The sequence below is a fragment of the Takifugu flavidus genome, chromosome 1 (assembly GCF_003711565.1).
Source record: "Takifugu flavidus isolate HTHZ2018 chromosome 1, ASM371156v2, whole genome shotgun sequence".
Taxonomy (NCBI): domain Eukaryota; kingdom Metazoa; phylum Chordata; class Actinopteri; order Tetraodontiformes; family Tetraodontidae; genus Takifugu; species Takifugu flavidus.
Genome location: NC_079520.1, coordinates 27,241,010 through 27,265,030, shown reverse-complemented (window position 1 = coordinate 27,265,030; position 24,021 = coordinate 27,241,010). Strand labels below are relative to the sequence as shown.

Here is a 24,021-nt window from a genome sequence, read left to right as displayed (position 1 = left end):
TCTAAGCAGCTGTGCTTAAATAACTCAAACCCGGGATGAATCAAGACTACAATACATTGTGTTTTGTTTTGTTCTTTTTTAAATAAGGGCTCCGAAACAATGGGCAGAAATTACAGATGCAGCAAAAACAGCCAACGCTCAGCACACAACCCCCACTTTTCCTTTTCCAAAAACCACAAATTATGACAACTGGAGGTTTTCTTTCCTGAGGACAACATCACACATGCTGAGCCAGATGTCTGTTAGCACACCATGCTGTCTCAGACTGACCACTTCCCCACAGACAGAGCTGCAAAAATAAAGTGGCCAAGCAATAGCTTTGCAGAAGAAAGCTGGTTGAACATACAGACATAAATGAAATGATCAGCTTCCAGCCTGCGGCACACCCCAAGGAGCATCACCCAAAAAGCATCAACAAAGATCTTGAATGCATGTATAGTGCACCCTAGAGCAAAATCTGAGGAGTCCAAACCATTATACCTGCTGTTGGATGCAGGATGGAGTAGGAGTAACAAGGGAGAGATGATGGGGTTTATCATAAACGAGGTGACAGATGCGTATAAGAGCCACTCTTTACCTCAGAATAAGCGAGAACACCTACTCATCAAGGTGTTTGGATCAAAACAACCACAGGGAGGGAAAAACAAGGCAACGTGAAATTACAATTAGCCCAAATACTTCCTGCAGAACACTGGCGTTCCCGACCTTGACAAATATCTCCGGTTTTGTACAGCCTAGTTCCACTGGAAGTTACTCTGCCAGGCACAGCAGAGCGGCTCTCCTCCGCTGGCTACAATCATTACACGATATCTGTTCCCCTGTAAATGAGTCACCTGTGGCTTTGTGCTATGGCAAAACTAAGGTGAAGAAATGGAGTAAAAATCGAAAGAGGCAAATTTAAATTGGGACCACGGCGCTCGCGTGATCTTTCTCATCAAATGTCCACATGTTTACATGTGTAGAGCATTTCCATATTACATATATGTGAACAGTTCAGTCCCACTTCAGTACACTCGCTGACCGCACGGTCCCAAAAGGCAAGAAAGTGCTTTGAAAACTTTTCTTACCTTGGCCGAAGTGGCTGAATTGAGGGTCTACACCGGGTGAGCGCGGGTCTGCCAGGTCCTCGCTCCCACCATCTGCGGAGGGAGAAAAGAAGGAGAAAGACAGAGAGTGAGCCCGGCGGTCCTGGCAGTGAGGCGGGGAGTCGTGTCCCAGCAGCAGCCCCACATCCTGTCCTCCCATCAGCCAGGTGTGAGACCGGAGGACCCCCAGCAGGCTGCTCACACACAGACCCTCCACACCCTTCCTCCTGTGGCCCAAGTGGCCCCTGATGGTTGCAAAAGGGTTCCGCGCCACCAGGCTCCACTTTCTATGCCTGCCCATGTTTAGACTGTGAGCCTCTATCTCTAGGGCAAGGCCCCACAGATAAGGAAAGCGTTTACATTGCAACCGTTGTTGCATGCAGGAGGTCCTGGTTGGTATAGCTGACTGGTGCAGCGCTTCAGTGAGCGAGTGCTAAATCAGTGGGCGTGTCCCAGGAGAGATCCTCATACGTTAATGATATGAGGATCAATTACGCCCAGGGGAGCAGGCAGGCAAAATTAGCCACAGTAGATGGAGCTGTGAGAGGGGGGGGGCATCACTGGGCAGCACAGTGTCGCTGGGGGATGTTTTCATAATCCTGTTCTAGTGTGAATCTATGAACAAGCAGAGGAGGAGAGGAGGAATGGAATAAATGATACACGCTCAGCGGAATCATCTTAGATGCTAATAAAATTAAAAGTACATTGCTGTATTAAATCAAGAATTCACTCCGGGACCCTCTGTGTTTAGACAGATCAAAGATTGTTGACTTGAGTACAAAGGCTAGAAGGAATTTTAAAGATGTTTTATGTTTTGGCAAGTCCCGCATTGTCTTTGATGATGGAGCCCAAACAGACTCTTCAGTATTATCTGAGGCATCGCCGGTTCAGACCGGGCTTGCTGCGGCCACACAGCGGGCCAGACCGGCTCACTGGCGAAAAGATCAAGCTTGTCGATGGATGGATGGAGTAAGCCGGGGGGCGTGATCTGGTGAGAACTGGGCCGGCCTCCAATTGACACTGATTGCGGGAGGGAGTCATCCTGCACTGGATTTTCACTGCTGCTTTTCTGACCTGAGCCACAGCGTCGGAGTGAGTAGATTAACGCCTGAACCAAAACAATAGGTGCAATTTATTGTAAAATAATCATTATTAATATTGCCAGTGTTTGCTGATGAAAATATAGACCCTGCCAACACTTCAACTCTGACGCTTCTTGTTATCTGAGTTAGCAGAAGCAACCAAGCCTCCAAAAATAGCTTCTCACTTCGTGTACCCGATGAGCTGTTTCTCTGAGTAAAATCAATGTCGTGACAATCAATAGAGGCTTTGAAGGCGCTGCTCTGCAGCTAAAGGTGCCGCTAGCGCGCTGTGCCGCGAGAACACGTATGTACATAAAGAGTGTGATGTGGGGTGCAGAGAGCTCAATGCTAATCTGAGCTGTGATGAATTGAACACACTTGTTATCCTCCTGTGAAATATCTTATTAGCGCCTCGCGTGATACTTTCAGCAGCTTGAACGCATCAGACAAAATCTACATGCACTGTTCAGGGTTAATAAAATTGGTGAATTACAGATGGAGAAGGGAATAATTCCAAAAGTTTAAGGTACATGTGGACTTCTTTATGCATAAAACATGAACAAGGAGAGAGTTTAGAGCTGCAGATTTTGCTGGACAGGAGGGAGCTTTTATTTCAGTGCCATAGATTGTTCCTGTCGTATAACCTTGGTGGTTTTATGGCTCTATCCCTTGAACCACATCTCTATTCTGCCTTTGAGAATGAGTCCTATTCTATTCTTCCATGTAAATTGCTTCCTTCTCTACATTGATGGCAGCAGAATATGATGCCACAAACATGAATGGCCTGACAGGCACAAAGTACAAGCACCTACGGCTGAAACGAGCACTCGCAATGGGGATAATACGGGACAGATTGAGCGTTTCGACTGTTAATATGGGTAGCAGACCTTCTCCAGAACGAGAGACATCACAGTGCTCCTGTCCTGAGCTGTGCAGGGATGGCAAACCAGTTTCTCTGACAGCGATCTCAGGGAGGATGTCTGGTAACTCCTCCGTCATTACTGGTCAGACACTCAGGAACCTGCTGCCTGTGCTCACGCTGCTCGACCTGACATCCGCTCACAAATGGGGCTTCGGGTGACAACCAGTCGTCTTTGTGTGAGTGCTATTGTTCAAGTCAGCGGCTCAAAAGTATTCATCATTTAAGGTGATTCAACCAGAAATAATGGACCAGGAAGAAAAATGACGAGCAATTTTCATCTCTAGATAATTGATTTTGTCAGGAAGCGGGAAGTGACGGGCCTGACCTAGAAGTGCAATCCATGCTTGTCTTTTGCCTTTTCATCTCGGGGAGAAGAGACTGCGACGGAGCCGTGTAACGGAGAACAATCCTGAATGTTAGGAGCCTGGAGAATTAGATCCTTCAGCTCCATGACTTCGCTCGGTGACAGCGCAGTGATTCAAAGTCTGGTTTAGTCAGTTTCTGCCTTATTTCTAACCTCTGCTGATTACCTCTGCAGGGCCCTAACACTGTTGCCTTGCCAACGTGCTGCCACTCTTGTTTCTCACCAGGCAGCAAAACAGGACCCCTAATTAAACACCTCAAGTCCCTGATTCTGTCCAGCTCACAGCTAGAGTTCAGAATTCAAATAAAAAGTGTGATACTGATTATAAGTACACCCATTTCTTATTAAATTTCCAGCGAGGTAAATTCTGTAGTATCTAAATTCACTATAAAATCTGAATCTAGGGTGAGGGAAAACATATAGTCAGTAGTCAACTTGCAGCCAAAGCAAGTGATGCCACTATGGATCAGATGGAGTCGTAACACGTGCACGGATTCTCCAGGGATAATTACCGAAAAGGGAGATTTCATTTCAGGACTGTTTGACAGAAAAGTTTTCAGATTGGGAAGAGTAAAATGCCAAGCAGTGAATCATGGCTGCGTCCTGTGGAGAGCAACAGTCGGGGCTGCCAAATTACAGCTCCCAAGGCTGCTGGGAGAAGAGGCTGAGATGTGACGGCTCCAGCACCTTTGAGCAAGGACACCTACTTAAACTGCAACTCAGAGATTACAGTTTGTCCACGTGTAAACTGCATCATCAAGTCACGCAAAGTGACTGAGTGCCTGAGTGCTTCACAAACTGTCCCCGAGCAAGCTGTAATTCCTATTAAAACTAATTTATGCAGATTTCAACGACATTTAGAGAAGAGTAAACACCTAATGAATGAACCAATGAACAGGATGTGACATTAGTGCAACACAAAGGTGTGTTTTAATCTCAGGTTGTTCCAAGAGAGCTTTCAGAGGTGAAGCCTGTGTGAGACTCGAACCTCTAGTGAGACTAACAGTCCCCTTCTGGACTCTGGCTTTGACCTGCGGCAGCTCTGAGGGGAGATGTGGCGAGGGGAGCGTAGCAGGACGGACAAATCACTCAGAAAAACCAAAATGCAGCAATAGGTTCTACTAAATGATTAACTGGTCATTTAGATTTTAATCTGAAATGATTCCTGCCATAATCTCTGGCTAAAAACCATCCTTTTTAAAGTGTTATTTGTGAGCTAAACTTTTGTTTTGTGATGGATTAAGCATCATAAAAAGAGTGAGGAGACTGTGGACTCTGTGGCTGGGAGTTTTACCTCCAGCTAAAAGCCAAGTTACTCTGAGGAAGGATTAAGTGCAGCATTTATGAGCACTCCCAATAGAGGAAAGATTCTGTTACGGACGTCGGTTGTTCTGGGTCTGTGGGGAGAGCATAATGCTGGTTTACTGAGCAGAAAAGGAGGTTGCCTGGGAGTAGAAGATCCAGCCAAGCCAGCAGTTTCACAAGCTGTTAACTGCATTTGGGACAGTGCCTATATTAGCTTTGATTTAATATATGTGCCCTAATATCTAAGAGTAGAGAAAGGGAACCAGAAAGAAAATGGCCACTTCAGTATTAATGCCTAACACATTCTGCTCCAGTTGTTCACTACTAAAGTTTTAAACAAGTACATTTCTCCAAAGCAAGTTAACAAAGCAGTACAAGATATCCCGGCATGTTAGCAGGACACCAATCCATGAATCCTGCATCGACCGGTCAAATCTGAACAACTGCAACCAAGAGCATGTTAGCTACCTTTGACCAAAACCAACATTTAGCCATAATCTGTTTATGGTCATTAAATATATGTTTTTGTTTTCTGGCAATCATTTTAAACCCTTTTTTATGATGCTTATCACATTATTTAAAATGTAAAATATAAAACAAATATAGAATAAATATAAAATATAGAAGCAGCACGTGGTGTTAATGCCACATAAACTACAGCCACTAGAGGGTGATCAAGATGCTTGGATCAAAGTTTGGGGAGGACTCCCATCATGCATCTGTACATACAGTCCACATATATAGGATCAAAAAAATTAACCACCAGATTAGCTATATTTGCAGAAAAACAAATAAAAACTGTCCTCCGATGTTAACACACAACGTAGATGAATGATGGCGTTCCACTTTAGCTCCTCCCACCTTTTAGAAAAAGCCAACTGCGTCTGACCCTGGCCACCGAGGTATGCGTGGAGGACAAGGAGCAGCACGACGGCGGCGGCGGGCCAGCAAGGTGACGCATGTGTGAGCGGCCGAGTGCGTCAGGATCTGGCTGACAGCAGCGCTACTCAGCAGTGTCCTGGACGGACGGATGGATGGATGGAGGTGTTGGGATGGAGGAAGTAGGGAGAAGCGGAGAATGTGAGAAAGAAAAGAAGAAAAGAGCGACTCCCACACTGCCATCCGATGCCGAGAAAAGCTGTGTCGCAGCACCGAGTGGGTGGGCTTCATTTAAAGAATAAAGCAGTCGGTGAAAAATAGAGCCTGAGGGGGGGGGAGAGGGGTCACACCAAGCATCTCCTACCTCCAGTCTGACACACCACTGGGGTTACATCACTACGCAGAGTGAAAAGCAGCAGCAGTAAAAATAACCAAACGGAAATGGAAGAGATGTGGGGATGAAAGAGAGAAGGAATAAGAGCAAAGAAATAAAGAGCCTCTTCTGGTCTGTCTGAAGATGTACGCTTTAATGTTAATCCACTTTAAATCCTCAATTTCATGTATACTTGGGTCTCTCCCGAATGACCCAAAATATCATTTTTATTCAAGCAAACGGAGGTTCACAGGTAAACGCTGTCTAGCTGCCTATAGCTAACTCCTCACACAGCGCAGCCATTCATAGACCCCAAAAAGTCCGGTGAAAGAAACTAGAAACTAAAAGCCAGGATTAGGACAAAACACCATTTTCATCTAGATCTTGTTCAGGTCTTGGTCCAGTCTTGTTCAAAACGTCTGTTTAGGTTGAGAATATGTGAAAGGCCACAGCAGGAAGCTGCATATTAAAATCATTATAAAGTCAACACGGAAATGGTGCTTAGGTTGATGTATTTAATATATTTTTTAGCTTGTATGTCACACGTATTGAATATCAGTATCAGTAATACAATAGGAAAATCAGAGCAACTGTAAAAAAAATGGGATTGGAAACAAAGTGCCTCATTTGTGAACTGGCCTTCAGACAGTCAGCTGCTGATGAATTTCCTGCCGGCTGATTAATTAACTTTCCGAATAAGCACGCATTCTAAGTAAATCCCGGTTTGGGTTCTTCTGTTGCTTTATTTCAGCTAATCTCTAAAGCCCAGTCTGCAGAACCGGATCAGCTCCAGCTCTCTCCGACCTCTGGCTGTCTGCACCGAGCTGTGGACTCCTGCTAAGGTCGCAGATGCTTCGTTCTGTGCTAACATGTCTAATGACAAAAGATCAAAATCCTGAAAAATGCAGACAGGGAGGGGAAAAGACACAACATTGCTCATTAATTGGACAGTATTTATTTATATTTGTTTAGCAATGCAGTGAATGGCAGAGAAATCGTTTAAAATGCAGCAGCTTTAATGGAAATTCTGCCGTATTTAAGTGTTTGTACAGCTCAGACATGTAAAAGATGTCGTCTGCGCCTCACCCTAGCCTTAAACTGGTTCCCAGAGGATTGTTAAAATGACATTTATGGGACTTGAGAATGTTTCTGTCAATCATTGCTAACATACTAAAAAGCTATTAGGGCCCCATGAAGGAATACGTCGCTGCTATTCTACTACAAACTCTGCAGCTACTTAGTTCGCATTTTTTATCTGTTTCTCTCTGAAGCACAGATCATAATGTTATAAAATCCAAAGAAACCTGCCTAAAAACACAAAAGTCCACAGAAGCAACCACAGTCACAGGCTAAATTAGAAATTAGGCTTGTATAAAATGCTTTGTCCCTTTTGGGGTCACATGTGGGTCCATTGCAGGGTCCACTATGAGCATTTGTGCCTTTGGTACCTTGCTCAAGGGGAACGTGGCAGCGCTCTGAAGGTGTTCTGGCACCTTCTCCTACTAACTGAGCACCTTCTGCTTCTCTGCCCAGTCCCCCAACAGTCTGAGCTTCCACCGCCTGTAAATTATCGTATTTATCGCAGAACTTATTTACCACTAATAACAGAGTGATTTTGCAGCTTTGGGGACAGAACTGGCTGAATGCCCTCATGCTGTGTCTGCCTGAAAACATCTTTAACTCCTCTATCAAAGAAACTCAAATTCTATCTGTGATGTTCTCCAAATGTCAGGAGAATATAGATTACGATAGAATCACAATCAGGACTTTTAGACGTTTAATCTGGCCATGAAAGAAAAGGAGGGAAGAGCCAAACACATGAAAAAAACGTGTCCAAAATAGCCTAGAGCAAAAAAAGTGAATCACAAAATGAGCATAAGACAGAAACTGGCCCAGAGGCAGACAAGCCAAGCGTCATTTTGCTTTTCTCCTCATTCCAAAGCAAACAGAGCAGACCAACCCTGGTGTCCATAGCGACGGCGGTGGCAGGGTGAAGCCTAAAGACGACAGAGGACGACCTCGCCGCCGTGCCCTCGATCGCGGCTGCCTCTTATTCTTACCCCGCGGTTGCCCACAGAAGTGAAATAATTCATTCTGTTCTGTGCCGTGAAAACACGAGAGTTGAAGCTGGAGTCACACACACAACATGGCCACACACCCTCTCAACTGCAACAGAGACGGGCGAACAACACACACGCGGGCCTGAATTATGAAATCCACATTAAATATAAAGAGGAGGAGACGGCAGCCGCACAGCAGACAGACACACGGACAGAGGGCAGTAGGCTACGCTACCTAGCTGCATATCTTTAGCATGAAGTAAACTGACCCTGTTCGCTCACAGACTAAAGGATTCTTTCAGAAATAAAAGAAAAAAAAAAAAAAAACACAGCAACATTAAAGACAGAAGTGAAAAGAGTGAACAGAAACCGCTCTGACAAGCCAGCGGGATATGGGTCAGTGTGTGAAGGAGAGAAGAATATTGTTTTTCACAGATTCAGCACAATGTTCTTACTGTACATGAATTTTTCACGCGCACTTTTCACATGATTCTGTTGACACGTTCGTGTCAGCTGCACAGCTGCGAATGTGTGAAGATCAGAACCCAATTCCAATTATAACTTTACACATATATTATTTATTCTGCCAGCTCCGGGGAATAAATAATGAGACATGCACATGATATGAATCCTCTCCCCAATCTGGTGATACGTGTGGCTAAGAAAGCAAAGTCAACACGAAATCTGAGGATCTGAAACACAGAAGAATGAAATCAGGCTGAAACAATCACATAAAAGCCAGAGAACCTGAGAACAAACAGATGCTAGAATCCAGTGATGACTACAGATGCACGTGCCTGCCTGCCTGCGTGTGTGTGTGTGTGTGTGTGTGTGTGTGTGTGTGTGTGTGTGTGTGTGTCTGTTTCAACACCACGTTGCTGCAGCTCTTGTGAAGTGAAGACACACGATCTTCAGCAGCAATAAGGAGAACAGCCACATGAAGAGCTACAGTTTCTGGGCTGGCCGACGCACCAGAATGCCTCCGCAGATGGACCCACTGAGCCCTGCGTGGACTTAAAATTTAAAATTAAAAAAACGGGCCAACACCGAGTAACTTCACAGCTCACAGCCAAATGTGCAAACTTGCTGCGTTGTAAATGCATGATTCTTTTTGGGAGAGCTAATGTGTCGGTGTGTGGTAAGCAGGGGAAAGGACTCAATACAGATACATTGAAGTCTTTGAGAAGGAAAGACAAGTGATGTGAATTAGCACCCGTAAGATAAGAATAGGCTCGTGATGAATGTGAGGGATGAGTGTCCAACGACAACAGAAAGAGGATTTGAGGGTGATGAAAACATGGAAGCAAATGGACTAATGAAAAGAGATGAAGGAGGAGGAACGCTGCCCTCTGGAGACAGTCGTTTATGAGATGATGAGGAGAAAATGGACATGGGGGGATGTGGAATGAAAAAAATCAAGAGGATGGGGAAAGCGAGGGGGATGGAGTGATGAAGGCTCATTAGCCTACGCACAGCTACACCCAGCCTACCCTGATCTCCTGTTTTATCTCACTCTATTCTCTCCCTTCTTTTGTTCTCCAGAAATATCCGAGTGGGTGGGAGAGACAGAGAGTGCGAGAAAGTTACAGTAAGTGATGACAGAGTGAGGGGGAGAGCGACAGAGGAAGGAGCAGACTTGAAAACGTTCGACGTCATTTCAGATTTCTATCTGGTAAACTGATCTTCCTGAAAGCCCAGTAACTTTGTGTGGAGAGCGCGGACGAGGGAAATATACCTGCGGGGCTCCCTGCAGGCTGCAGGACTGGTGCCACGCCTCAGCGGCAACAGGGAGCTTCTTTTAGAAGATCAGAGCACTTGCAAGTCTGGATGCTAATGAAGCCTCAGTCTTCATCACCTTTCCAACCTCCACCCATCCATCTCACTTCTGTTACTCGGGGCGACGTCATTGTCATAACGAAAGTTAAAGAGTGGCAAGCAAAGACCTAACGGCGACGATTTGTAAAAAGGTGGAGCTCCAGGATAAGGTCTCAACGTTATACTGCACAATTTGCATCCTTCTTGTGCAAAAGAACACACGAGAGAAAAGGATGAGCAATTTAACGCTTATTTATTGAACCAGTGTATTGATTTAGACTGGACTTTCAAAGCTCACCCCCCAATCCCCAGTCACTGAAACAATGACGCTCTCCCGTCATGGAGCCTCACAACACTGGAAGATAATATTGGAGAAGTAGCAAAGAGACTTGGGACATTTAGTGAGATGTTATTACTATTCCCAGTTAAATTGTGTGAAGAAGATGACGACTCACTGAGAAACTTGATCTAGACTCACTTGTCTGCCCGACACACACTGACACACACACACACACACACACACACACACACACACACACACACATCCAGAGCTTAAGGTGTGGCACCATGCTGCCAAGAAGCTGACGGCTGCGAGAGCACACTACCAGGGTCAAGGTGACTGAGCAGAGCAGCCACGGGGAAGCAGACGGAGGGATGGTGGGACTGCTGGGAGGCAACAATGCTCTTAAATCACACACTTCAGGCTGCTTCCCGTTAAAAAACACACATGCTGCCCAGACAGCCCCCCTCCACAACACCAAAACACCTCCAACATTTAACGAAGGAAACCTTTAGGATTAATTAGCAGCGGAACTTTGATTCATCCACTCATCCATCCATCCATCCATGCACTCACCTCTGTCAGCAGAGCAGCTCGTCTGCCCTGGCGATAAAAATCCTGCACCATCGTAGGAGGAAAAAGGGTGGGCGAGAAGAAAAAATAAAGCAGGGAGGAAAAGCGGAGAGAAAGGGGCAAGAGATGGAGAGGGAGGATAAAAGGGAAAAAGGTAGAGAGAGAAAGAAGGGCCCAGACGAGCAGAGAGCTCTCCACATATGAGCGGCGAGGGAGGGCGAGCGGCAGGTGTCAGTACACATACACCGACTGCACACACAGACACGCAGGCAACTCTCTCTCTCTCTCTTCCTCCTCCTCCTCCTCCTCCTCCTTCACTCTGACAGCAATAATTCTCTCTCATCCGTCTCCCTCTCTCTCCCCTTTCAGCTGGGGCAGAAGTCCTTAACTCTTTCACAGCCAGTGAAAAGGACGGATGTGCCTTCACACACGCTCTGCTCCGACGTCTCCTTTCCCCATCGCTGCTCCCCATTGTTGGGTTTTTTACTGCTCAGAGTGACTGTAAAATTGGAATTTCAGGCATTTGCACAAGTGAATATTTCAATCAGACAAAGCAATTGATCTGATTGCCTGTAGGGGAAAGGAAGTAAACACACTTTTGACACAATTGCCTCAGAAAAGAGTTGATTCTAATAGATTAGGCAGATAGGAGTAACATGTATTTGGATCTGCCTGTCGGGCCTCCTGGTGGATTTGGCCGTCTCCTGGCCTACACAGAGCTGCCACTTTCTGCCCCTTCTTTTTGGGATGAGGGTGATGCTATACAGTTTACTTTCTGTAGGAGCTGACACTTTTAAAATTACAAAAAGCCTCTTTTTGTTCAGGCGCCCGAAGAGATCATTCTCATTTCCGTGCCAACGTTGCCGAGGTGTAATGGGGGTCCAGGTTGTTGCACCTCTGAGATGGCTTCGGGGTTAATGACAACGTTTAATTTTTCTGCTTGAATCCAGCCGAGCAGAACGATGCGACAAAGCTGGGATGTTTGGTGAAAGTGTCGCCCAAAATGGTGGATTTTTCTGCAGCTTGTATTCTAAAGGTTAATATTTAAATTTGGACATCATTTCATCATGAAAGTGACAACTGAAGGGTGTAGATGTGTCTCTCCTTCCATCAAATTCAGCTTTGGTCGCTGCCCAGAATAAACAACAGTGGTCTATTAATAAGACAGATTTGAAAGATTCTCAAATAACTTTCGAGCAAATTAGAGCGTGTACATTTTCTGAATTCGAGGCATCAAATACAGGTGAATGAGTAAAGCTGACTTTGTCTACAGAAGCTACTTATTCGACTTTAATTTACAGATTATTCCACACAATCCGATGATCATTAATCACAAGACAGATTTAACAATAATGAATAAACATTCAGGGTTATCCAAAAAACAGTCCAAAAATATCTTTTTCATTGATTTGAGGTGAACAGCTGTTTGGCCGTCATTACAGGTAGAGATACGGACAGGGAGCAACGTCTTTAGAGCTCACAGGGAAGTGAAACACCTCTGGAGAAGCTGCAGAGCAAGTGCATCTCTAAACCATCAATTACCCATCCAAGCAAACAGGGAAGGACGAGACCTCCATGAAAACCGACCTTTCCTAATTCTAATGCACTAATGTACTGAAACATCACCAACGCACCAGTACGAAAAGCCCAAGATCTGTTCCCTCGCACAATTTTGTTAAAAGTTGCATTTTTAAAATTAACTTTTGGTTTTTACTCGATTAGCACGACCTTCAGAAATGCTCCTTAATCTGAACTGTAAAAAGCCTAATGGAAAGCGTGGCGATGTGCCATCCTGGTACAGTTTATAATCAAAAAGCATATTTGGAAGTCCTTGGAGGAAAGAAAACTGACTTAAGCTATTTCTTTAAAAATTATTTCATCAAATATGAACGTCAACCCATTCTCCGTGGTGGATCGTTCCATGAAAAACTGGAATTATCTTGCAAAATTTGACTAAATAAATATTATTCCAGAACAATTTATAGAACTAAGGGAAGCAACCATTAAAAAAACTCTGTAAATATTCACTTATATTGTATCAGTTCATCAACGCTGCCAGCAAAAACAGTAAAAGCCACAACCATCCAAACAACTCTCACAATAATTTGTCCAACAACACGACCACTGGGGGCAGAAATCAGAGGAGGAAGATGGACACGCTGAGAAAAGAGACGTCTTAATATTGACGGCGTGGTCAGAGATTTCAGCAGAGATTAGAGCCGTACCACTGCTCAAAACCTGTTCTTGGCTTCATAAAAGAGCTTAATGGTAGAGACGGCGCCACGGGACGCGGGGACGCTTTCCATTTAAGTGTCGCTACTTATGCACAGCGAGTGAAATTGGGACATCGGGAGAACAGTCAAAGCCCAGGACAATGCCAGTGTCATTGGGATATTAGAGCCCCTGCTGTGGGCAGCACGCAGCTGATGGAAGACGCTAACGTGTCGTGCTGGGTTCAGACACGCTTCATATTTATGATGGCGGTGGATCCAGGAGACGTACAGCGAGACCGGCTTCGCACCACCTTTGGACATGGGAGCATCGGTGCACAAAGAATAAAAAAACTTATTGAGGAATTGGATTTGTCACTTTATACTGTGACATGGCAGGAGGGTTCCTTTGGATTGTAGCTAAAAGAAATCTACTGCCGCGTCGCTACAGCAACCATTACAAGCTGTTGTCATGGAAAAAGCCCAGGTGAGGCTTTTACTAATTTTACTAAAGATGGATGTGGTCCAAAGACAAAATGGAACGCAGCCCTTAATAAATACATCATTTACAGCTGTGGGTCTATATTAATAGCATCAAATGAAGATGCAGATGCTATTAAGTGTTCGTAATCCTGTTCCTCCCATCGTCCAAAAGCCACAGCACCAGTCAAGCCAGCCACGTTTTTGAGGTCACCTGTTGCTATTAAAAAAAGCAACGAAGATTTGGGCTGGATACTGAAGGACTCAAAGGAGGTATTACAGTGAAGGCAGCATGGGCGGATGTGACAGGACTGGTGCGTGAAGTGGTGCTGCTGAAGCAGAATGATGGAGCCATAAGTGCCTCCCACACTTCCTGAGACAGAAGAGCACCTCGGCTGACTCTTGGAGCCATCATCGAGCAGCACTCTTGACACCAGATATGAATGGTCTTTGACCTTGACACCTTTTTCGCAATGCTGCGGTTGCTCAGAGACCAGGCCACGGGAGCCTGCTGATTAGGTTGCTAACGTCTGGCTCCTTTAGCGCCACCTGATCAACAGATAGATGAACTCTGACCTCAGGCAAGACAGGGAAAAACTTCTATACTGTGTTGATTCCCTTGTAAGCTGATGAAACCACAGAATAGATAAAGTCTTCGAAGCAGCGGCTGTTTTTAACTTTGTGGACCATCTGCACGCCGTGCTGTGGAGTCGACTTTATAAATGATAATAAGCTTTCCAGACAGGACTGGAGAATGCACAAGGCAACCCCCAGGGGAAGATGAAAAATCCTGCAACACCTGATCACTCAAGCCCTGATGAGGAAAACAGATCCTGCATTCATTTACACGACAAGACAGAAACTTCAGTACGACGAGTAGCTGTTGCCTCGGTCTGGGAAATAAATGTCTCCAGCTGAACGTAAATGATGCGTTACAACAAGGTTGTAGACATCACATTGTTGACCGCGTTAAACAAAGGTCGGCGGCTGTCGGCCATATTGATTCAGTGATTTACTGTGTGGTTTCCCGTCAATTTGCATGGGTCCGGAACAACAACAGCGTACCGAGATGCTGAGAACTGGCACTGGAAAAGGAAACATTTGCACTGATGAACCTGAAAGGATTTGTATGCAGTCCACCGTCACTCTTCATTCCCCAATTCCTTCTAGCTTCTATATTATTATAGCTAAAGTGACCTTTGCTTTATAGGCTGTTTAACAGGCAAATGCTTATTGAAGTAAGATCCCGCAGTGCATGGAAACTGCCCAAAGGAAACTACGTAAGAATTGATTGTAAATTAATCTGCACCCAGATGAACAGTTATTAGCTGTTTCACACATCTAAAAACAAATTCTCTTTAATTTAAGGAGTAAATAAGGAGCTCTTGGCACATTCCTCTGCAGGAGAGCAGCAATGTTCATTATCAAAAACCCGGTCAGCTCAAACATCCACGTTCATTCAGGGTTTCTCCTTCTGGGCTCATTAATACAGGGAGGAAGGGAACATTCTGTGGAGCAGGAGGTGCCAATCTGTCACATTGTGGAGATCAGCCAGGCTCCACTCATGTTTAGCTTCTGCTCTTCCTGCTTACATCACTCTCATTGGCGAAATGATGAATTTCTATGCAGTAAACGTGTGTGGCAAACATAAATGGCAATATATATGTAAATGTGCATAGGCTGTGCATGTGTTCCAATTACATGTATCAAACTGCAAACCCATCACAAATGGTGCATAAAGATCAAAAAAGACCCCAGACAAATAAATAAGAGCATTCAATAACCACTGATTGCAACAGATGTGCATTAAGAAGTTTTGTAGTGGCTAAATTATTCCACATACAACACAGCGAAGTGATGACTTGTTAAACGAGCCACTTGAAAGCTCCACTGGCGGCCTATGCACAGAACTATGGATATTACGTGGTATTTTCCACTTTCTTTATATACAGCATTGTGTGGGTGGTGGAAGCTAATCTAGGAGTGAGAGAAGGGCTGCGAGAGAAAAGAGCCGCAACTACGAATGGTGTGGTCTGGAAAATCAGTCAAGAGTAATTTTAGCACATCAGTTATACAAACAAGTCGGATCAAACCTCCCACAGATAAATGAACATCACAGAAATAAATAAATAGACAATATATCGCATATATATCACTGCTGCTTGTGCCACTGCGCTATCGGTCCAGACTCAGCTTGAAGCGTGTTTGCTGATCTGATGATCTTTAATTAGATTTCTCACCACACTGGAAAATGAGCCATCAATTACTGTGTTGTGATTAGGGGCTTCAATTTGATTCCTGTCAAACACCTTCTGTCTTAAGACTCACCAAATTACTGGAATGTTATGGTGTCTGAAGGCTGGAATGTTGCTGCTGGTGGAGGAGATTTACATCTTGTGCAGCTCCACAAACCTGTTTGAAAATGTACTGGCGATCACAAACGTCAAGGGAGTGCCTTATTTAATCTAAAACAATCTAATTGGGATCAGTTTAAAAATGAATCACCCGTAAACGGATCCAAATTTAGACCAGTTTAACTTGCAACCGAATGGATTTGGATTTTTCCCGTGCGAGTCCGTGCGGCACCAGTGTACTTTATTATATTTTACAACCAAGTCAGCCCTAATCTCCGAATGCATCTGAAGAGGAACGTGTGTAAGATGCATCTGCTCTGCTGCCCATCTTTCACGCTGCTCATTAGTCATGCAACAGCTCCCTGTCCAGATTCCCACAAACCCTTTCAACCCCATTTCTCATTTTCCAATCAGCCACTGCCACAACGTGTAATTGCAGTGTCAACCTGAAACGCTGTTTCAAGTCAAGAAGCAGTGACTGTAGCAAAAAGAAGATGGCAGTCTGAATCTTTTTTTTTTTTTTCGGGAAAAACAAATGCCTTTAAACGCACCTAAATTGGTTAAGCTGGAAGGTTCACAGATGGGACGCTCTTTATCTCTGCTCTCCAGACAGGAGGAGGTTGCACATGGAATCGCCATGGGCAACCGTAGCAGTGAGGCTCAAACAAAAACCTTAAATACAAGCTGAAGTTCCATTTGAGTCTTAGCAAAAAGGCTCGTATCAAATATGTGAACGGCCAGAAGCTGGACCGCTTCACACATGTTCCTCCGGTCGACTCACTGCGGAGTGGCTGGATTCATGGCAGCAGACACTGAGGCTAATTCAACCATCATTCATTCTAAAAAACAAGGCATAGTTTCCACACGATAATAAGAATTAAGATCAGGATAACACAACAGTTTGCTCAAAAAGCAACTCCAATGATGACCCAGGAACAATATTAGTAAATCTCTTTTGCACCAAAGCAGGACATACTGTACAATAAGATGCACCTGTAAAAATATAGGAAATTCTAAATAGAAATCTAAAAAAGCCCCATCTGGTACTTGATATTGAATTATATTAGCTGATTATTTCCATACAAATAACACCCTGAGGACAAATTGCCTGAACAATGTACTTTCCTCAGATAAAACCAGCCAATTCCCTCAGTGCGCCACAGTCCAGATAAATCCATCCAGCACTGTCACAATCACAGCAGCTAATCTGCTACCTAATTTAAAAAATGTCCCATGCTACTTTAGGAACTTGGGGCCTCATGCAAATGTCCCCTGCACACATCAAGGGAGTCTGTGGTTCTAATCTGCGGTTGTCAGATTAGCGGGAATATTCCCAGTCAAGACGCTGGGATGCCTGAAGCGCCGCTGCGTCGAATGCCAATGAGGAGGGCCTGATCTCACCAGCTCCCATCAGAACCAGACCAGATCCAGCGTTGCCAGTATGTGCACACAGAGGGAGCCTTGGAGCCAAACCAGCCCTCTCCTTTCTCTGTGTGCTTCCTCTGGGTTCAAACGTGCATGTACGTGCACCACTTCACAAACTTTAAATAAGGTCTTAAAATCTGCACATGCTATTGAAAAAAATCCCCCTCAAAATGTCCCTGACTCAACACACAAAAATATTGACACTTTCCAACAAAGCCCCCTTCACACTGTTAGGAGGGGGGGGGGGGGGATGGTTATCCAGAAGGTACAAATGTGGTGTTTATTGATAATCCTGATTGTTTGCAGATGAAGGTTTTAAACAGTCAATACACACTGAAAAATAGTGTGCAACCGTGATTGTTTTCATCTTTTTTTTTATTATTGAATCGCACTTCATTCAACAGGCATAAGAATCCTCCAAAGCCTCGAGTACCGAAAAGTAGTTCCAGCAAAAACAGTTTATTCAGAAGAAAAGAATAAACCAATGATGTTTTTAGTCCACTGAGGAACAACAAATCACTGAAGATCAAGCGGACTTTGTGAAAAAGAAAATAGGGTTTTTATAGAAGTGAAACATTATTTTCTCCTTAGAGATACATCAATAAATATCTATGTGGTGAGCGGAATAAAGGTAAGTTAATTGCCATTTTTAAACTGACAGAAGTTTTAAAATGATGACAAATCCCCCAATATATAATAAGAATAATACATTGATACACAAAGAGCTTAAAATGTGTTTCAGGGACGCTGATACAAAACATTCAGATATTTCAAGCTTTAAAATTCATTCATTCATCCTTTCAAATCAGGTTCTTGGCTGGACAAAGCAATGGGACGGCGCTTTGTCACACTACAATGCAGCTTGGAGAAGCTTTGGGAGAGCGTTAGGAGAGCAGAGGTTGTCATAGTGGCCTGGCAATAACCTGAAAGTTATTACATTCAGCTAAACGAGAGCTGCGCTGTTACCAAATGAACACTTCAACCTCTCCCCAGCGACGCTCTTGGTGGTGACATCAATCAGCCCTGCTCCTCCGGGCCGATGCTTCATGAGGTCTGACTGGTCGTAATGTGACAGAACTACAGGTATCGTGTGGCTCAGGTGAACCGGTGACAGGATTTAACGGCGTAATGGCTTTTAATCCGCGCATCAAAAACGAAAATGCGTTTTAGAGGCGCGCACTCCTTCTGTTGTTGTGCCACGGCTCTTCCAAAAATAAACACTGAATGAACGAACCCCTCCTGTGCGTGGATAGGCGGTGCGTCACTGTTTGCAGGCGGCATCAGTAAACAGACTCACCACTGCTGCGACTCTTGCGGTTGGCCTTGCCCCCCGTCAGCAACATCTTCAAACTGTTCCTAAACATGACTGCAGCAGGCGTCCAGGACGTGTCTACAGAAAGATCTGTGGGGGGGGGAGAAGAGAGAATTGCATCTCAATGTTTTGAGAGAGTGTCAGCTGTGATGTACAAATTACATTTCTAATAATAGACACCAGGAGTTAAAAGCACTGCCAAAGCACAAAGCCAGAGGAAAAAAAAACATTCTTAAATCTTGTAATTATCACCTCTGAAACGGTATTATCAACACATCTACGGCAAATTCATGAATCTCAATGTATGTGTGTAATAGTGGGGGTCAAACTAGCGCGCAGCATTGGAAACAAAGGTTGTACCAGCATTTCTGCCCATCATGATCCTAAACAGCACAGGTCTGTTTGCACTCCTCAGTCAAACACTGTCAATCTGGAGAATGTGGGAGCAGGAAGCTGCCTCTGCCAGAGGGGAAGAGACAGTTGATATAGTAACGCCGGTTGCCATGATACTAAACCAAACTGTGAGGTTCACAAAAGCTTTGATTGAGATGAATTGGCAGGAAGGTCAAAGAAACACACACAATATATTTCTGGCTTCGGTAAAGACAAAAGGCCTGGGTGACGTTGCAACGTTAGCTCCAGCTGTCCAAAGGCAGCAGGAGCTGTGAGGTGAGCAGGGAGTCTTTAAACTGTCAGGGCAGAACAACCACAGTCGCATTAGAAACCAGAGTTTGATGATGGAAGGCCGACTTCACTGCACAACAAAGTGTGTTGTTTGTGTCGTTGTTGCAGCCTGACGGAATCCTCGACTAGTTGTTGAAAGGCCCGTTTAAATATTGATTCTTCACCATAGAAATTCTGAATGAATAATCTTAATCATGTCTTCAGACCCAAGCCAGTAGGTGAAGTTAGGTATTGACTAGTGTTCTGTATTGATCCATTAGCAACCCACCACTGTGATGCAGTAAAGGTTGCTTTGCCTGGACCTTCCCAGGGGTCCGGTCATTTCGTGTGTGGTCCTGAACTTTAATTAAAAAGTTTAACATTCAGATTCTGCACCACTGTTTTCAATCTCGTACAGCAAACTGAAATAAAAAGGGGATGTTTGGAAGTCGTCTAAAAAGACCCACGCTAGCTAGCTAGCCGGCTAAAGCCCTTTGCTGTCAAGAGACTAAATGTAACTGGGAAAACTGTAATAAAACAAGCACAATGTGTCAGTTTTAGAAGTCCAAGGTCACATTAGAATGGCCCTTTTGGCGTGGATGATATACACATTGTTCTATAGAGCAACATTAAGTGGAGGATTTAGTCCACAAACGGATTTACTGCCAGCAGATAAGGACTTAAACCAAAAGACTGTCTTAATTATATTGAGCAGCTTGCTTTGTTCCGCTAATTCCTCCCCTCAATCTCCCCACCCTCCGACCCCCCCATTGTACACATATCTCTGCTGCCTGCTGTAGCTCCTAAAAAGCACGGCAGCAGATGTTCTCCATTTAATGATTCAGCAAAAAACCAAGGGATGAGCTCCAGCTGAGGACCCAAACAATAAAAAAACGGGGCGACGTGGAAAACGAATCCCTTAAATAAGGTCCAGAATAACACGGAAAACGGTGGAAACAAATGACACCAATCATTCACCAGCTATTAATAAGTTTTGCTTGTTTAATTTTGTTAATAAATCCACAGGGTCTGTAAAGCTTGAATGTAATGCAGCTAATAACAATGACCCCATTAGGCTGTTGGAAATGTGGCGTTACGTCATTTTTATTATTTTGTTATTTGACATAAACTCGGGGCGTATTTCATAATTCTACTGCTCATAAAAAGGACATCCTAGCTGGTCTGCTTTTACCGATCATTTTTGACCTTGTCTGCAGTCGTACCGCCGTTTTCGGGTTCACTCAATCACACACTATGAAAACGGCTCCTGATGCGAGTCCTTGAGGAAAGGCTGACATTTGTCCGCGAAAATTTAGCCCTGATCCTGAAATAATTGTTCTCTACACGAAGAGCCTCCAAGCAGTTCAAATCAGACACGTTACCAACTTCTGAAGTCACCGTCTTGGCAACTGAACAGAGCGTGTTAATTGACATTGCTATTGACATCACACTGCTTTAACTTGAGAAAATTAACCTAAAAATCCACCAATTATACATGAGGGCACAAAACTCAACGTGCAGCTTTACAATCCTAGAAGGAAACAGCTCGACGGACGCTGGTTTTCTCCCAACAAATGACGACCCAGTAAATGTGAGACTCTAGTCTGGTTATTCTACTCACTCATTAAGTTGCATAGCTGGGGAACTCAATTATAGGGACGATTTTAACGGTCTATTTATCTGATCTTCATCTGAGATCTCTACACCCTGTTGATGTGATTGTTTGTGTTTGTACCGGTAATGTGAACAACAGAACATAATTAGCTTACAGCTAAACATCAATAACTTTTTATCTTTGTCTAATTTTTTATTGGCCTGGGAGACACTGGCAGGTTTAAGAGGTTTATTAGGAGGTTTTCCATTCTGAAGAGGGAAGCTAAAGCTGTAAATCCTAAAAAAGTAAAAGTTTGCCTGCATTTTGTATCTTCAACAGTCATGAGAAAGTGTCTGGACCAAAGAAAAGATGGAGCAGAGAGTTTAAAGTGGCAGAAAATTTAAATACCGGGTGAGGTCTCAAACAATTGTCCATAAATAAAGTACTTGGGGAAGTGAACAAGGACGTTCCATCACTGCCCATACGTGCGAACACTCCAGTGAACTTGTGATGGATCTGACTGGAACCTCTCAGATGTGGGACATCAGGAGTTAATAGCCAGATTAATCACAGCGATGGCTCCAGCTGCTTCGCGCTATGATGACACAACTGATCTCTCCACCGGGTGGAGGGGGAGACGAAAGCGCATTAGTCACCGCAGAAGCAGCGGCGCCGGTTCACGGTGGTTGAGCGATGACACACGCCAGGTGTGATTTGCTCGCGGCAGATTTTTCACAGGGCGAGCGCGCGGATTGTGGACGCTCGCTGATCGTCACCATCGCCCAAGAAAAGTAGCGAGATTAAAGCAAACTGAATATGTGGAGTGGCCAACTGTTATGTAATTAAAGGCCACACTTCATAAATGCAGATGTTCGGCCACTACACCAAACAAAGGATCCTTAAAGGACAACAAAGGATGAGCGAACACAGTAGAATTCCCCCGTTATGGGATAAACAGTGTTTTATCTTATGGTATTTATTGATGGATACTGCAAATCTACACCTACAGTCATAACTGTGTTTGAACAATTGATTTAATATGTCGGGTTTGTACACTCGTATTTGCTTTAATGACTTCAAGAATACCTTTTAGCTACGTAAATCTTCATTCAAGAGCAGTAATGAGGAGCGGGCTTTCTGACGCAGAGCCTTTTCTTCTCCCCTCATTGATATTAATCATCCAGCCTTTCTGTGACAGGATGTAGACAGAGGTAAGAGAGCGTCAGATGGCAGCGGGTCACTTCTATTTGCATGCGCAGACGTCTCGAGCGATTGAGTCAAGGCCATGCAAGAACATCTCCGCACAATTCACCATAGCATCACCTCGGTATAAATTATGAGCTGCGAGCAGCTTATTATGTCTGTTCAGGTTTGCCCGGAGGCTAGGAGGCATTCTGTGCTTACAATGCTAAAGCAAATTCATGATTCTAAAAGTCATGATTTTATAAGTAGGCACTGCAGCTGAGAATGAAATACTGAGGACTCCACAGTCCGGGCCCATAAATCTTTTTCTATATGCATAGTGGTGCGCTAACCAGGCAAGGCCGGAGCAGTTTGCTAGCTGCTAGAGCAGAAAATAGGGGAAGAACATTACCATCCACTTGTAGGAGGCAATCAATGTATGCAATCTTAGAAAACAGGATACTGAGTAGGCAAGTAAGCACGCATGGACTGACAGGGTCGCCGTAGCAAGATAACCAAGCCCCCAGAAATCTCCCATAGACACACAGCAAAGGCAACGTTTCATCAGAGGGTGTACACGCACACACGCGCACACACAAACCTTTCATTCCCACTCTCTCTGACCCTGTGTACCGGCCTTTGTGAAGGGAAGCCAAGAACCAGCATGCTCTCCCAGATAATGTGCGTAAGCGGATGCAGGCCTTCTCGGGCTTTTCCACAGCTTGGCCATAATGCTCCTCCACCATGTTAGGAAGCACTTAAAGGCACATTCACCAGCCCGGCGTGATGGCCGGCTTTTATCTGGGGGACCAAAACAGCGGCGCACTTGTTTGTTGTGATGACATACTAAAACAGGTTGCTAATTTCCTAAAGGGACACACAAAGGCGGCTTCAAGGTCTCGAAAGCGGGGCAGAGAACTTAATATTTATTTACTACAACTGCTTTAAGAGCCTCAGTCATTAAACCTTATGATCGGATGATAAAGGATTATCTTACCTTCCCTTTCTACGTTTAAAACCTTTCTATACGATGAAATAAATGATCAAATCAGAGCTCCATCCTGCTTTTCTCTCTTAAAAATACAATGAATCCAGCTGGGGGCAGGTGCTCTAAGCCTTGACTGAGAAGCACCATTAATTAGAGCTTTCTCTCCAATCAATAAAGTATCCTTTAATGGGGCCAGCGATGGCAAAGGCCAGTTTATCAGGGCAACCACTTGCATTTATCTCGTGTTACAACGGGCCTTCAAATTAGAACTCATGTGGGAGGAAACCATGCAGACCTACTCATGGAATTAGCAAGAATGCATGTTTCCCATGGGAGCGCTGTTACTGTGATTACCTGTAACACAGACTTATAGCAGCCATGGAGCCGACAGGGGAGCTTTAAACTGGCCATATAGTTTATGGAGTTGAAACATAACAGTCATAATATATATCAAATCAGCAATAAATATAAATGAAGTATGAAGGAAGTGAAGTAATATTGTTTTTTTCCTTCTATTGGATGGCTGTAATTGCTAAGGGTCTGATAAAACCAGCATGGCAAAGGGCTTTGATCTCCTATGAGATTAAAAAGAAAGCTTTCCAAACTAATTATCTAACAAGGCACCATCTGAATAAATGCAAAATTATGAGAGCAGGAGTTACATTTGCAGTTTGGGGAAGGAGGGTTGTGTTAAAATGAATTAAATTAACAAAAATACAAAGAAATAGGTGGATGAGCAGCCTTAGGAGTCAGCTTGATATTAAAATGATAAATCTCTCATCAACCAAAGCATAATGAGTCGCCACAAAAGCAACAGCTGGAAAATGACAGATGAAATCCGCCTGGGAACAACTTTCTTGGAGCCATTAGAAAGGAACTGGACGACGTGATTGCAGAACATGAATGTCAGCCTGTTATCAAAGCAGATGAAAGCTTCCATTGATTTCCTTACTTCGACTTGCTTTTAGAGTTCATTAACATACGTTACCAGAGTCGCCGGTGCAACTGTTCCCTCAAGTGAAAGAGGTTTTTCCTTCTTTTTGTCCAACCTCAACACTAAACAGGAATAGATCAA

At 44.2% G+C, this 24,021-nt stretch overlaps 1 protein-coding gene across 14 annotated transcripts in view; it reads right to left on the bottom strand.

Annotated features, from left to right (window-relative positions):
* The window catches only part of tanc2b (tetratricopeptide repeat, ankyrin repeat and coiled-coil containing 2b), a 98,639-nt gene that overhangs the window by 52,780 nt on the left and 21,838 nt on the right, over window positions 1-24,021 (bottom strand). For 8 of the 14 annotated variants that reach the window (XM_057057870.1, XM_057057878.1, XM_057057886.1 and 5 more), the window contains exons 1-2: window positions 10,742-11,096; window positions 1,068-1,139 (exon numbers count right to left, since the gene is read on the bottom strand). In XM_057057870.1, coding sequence (XP_056913850.1) covers window positions 1,068-1,139; window positions 10,742-11,081 — 412 coding nt within the window. In that variant the 5' untranslated portion in view covers window positions 11,082-11,096. Of the gene's footprint in view, window positions 1-1,067; window positions 1,140-10,741; window positions 11,097-18,504; window positions 18,610-18,879; window positions 18,911-24,021 lie in introns of those variants that run through there. The other 6 variants (XM_057057928.1, XM_057057946.1, XM_057057957.1 and 3 more) reach the window with 3 other exon arrangements.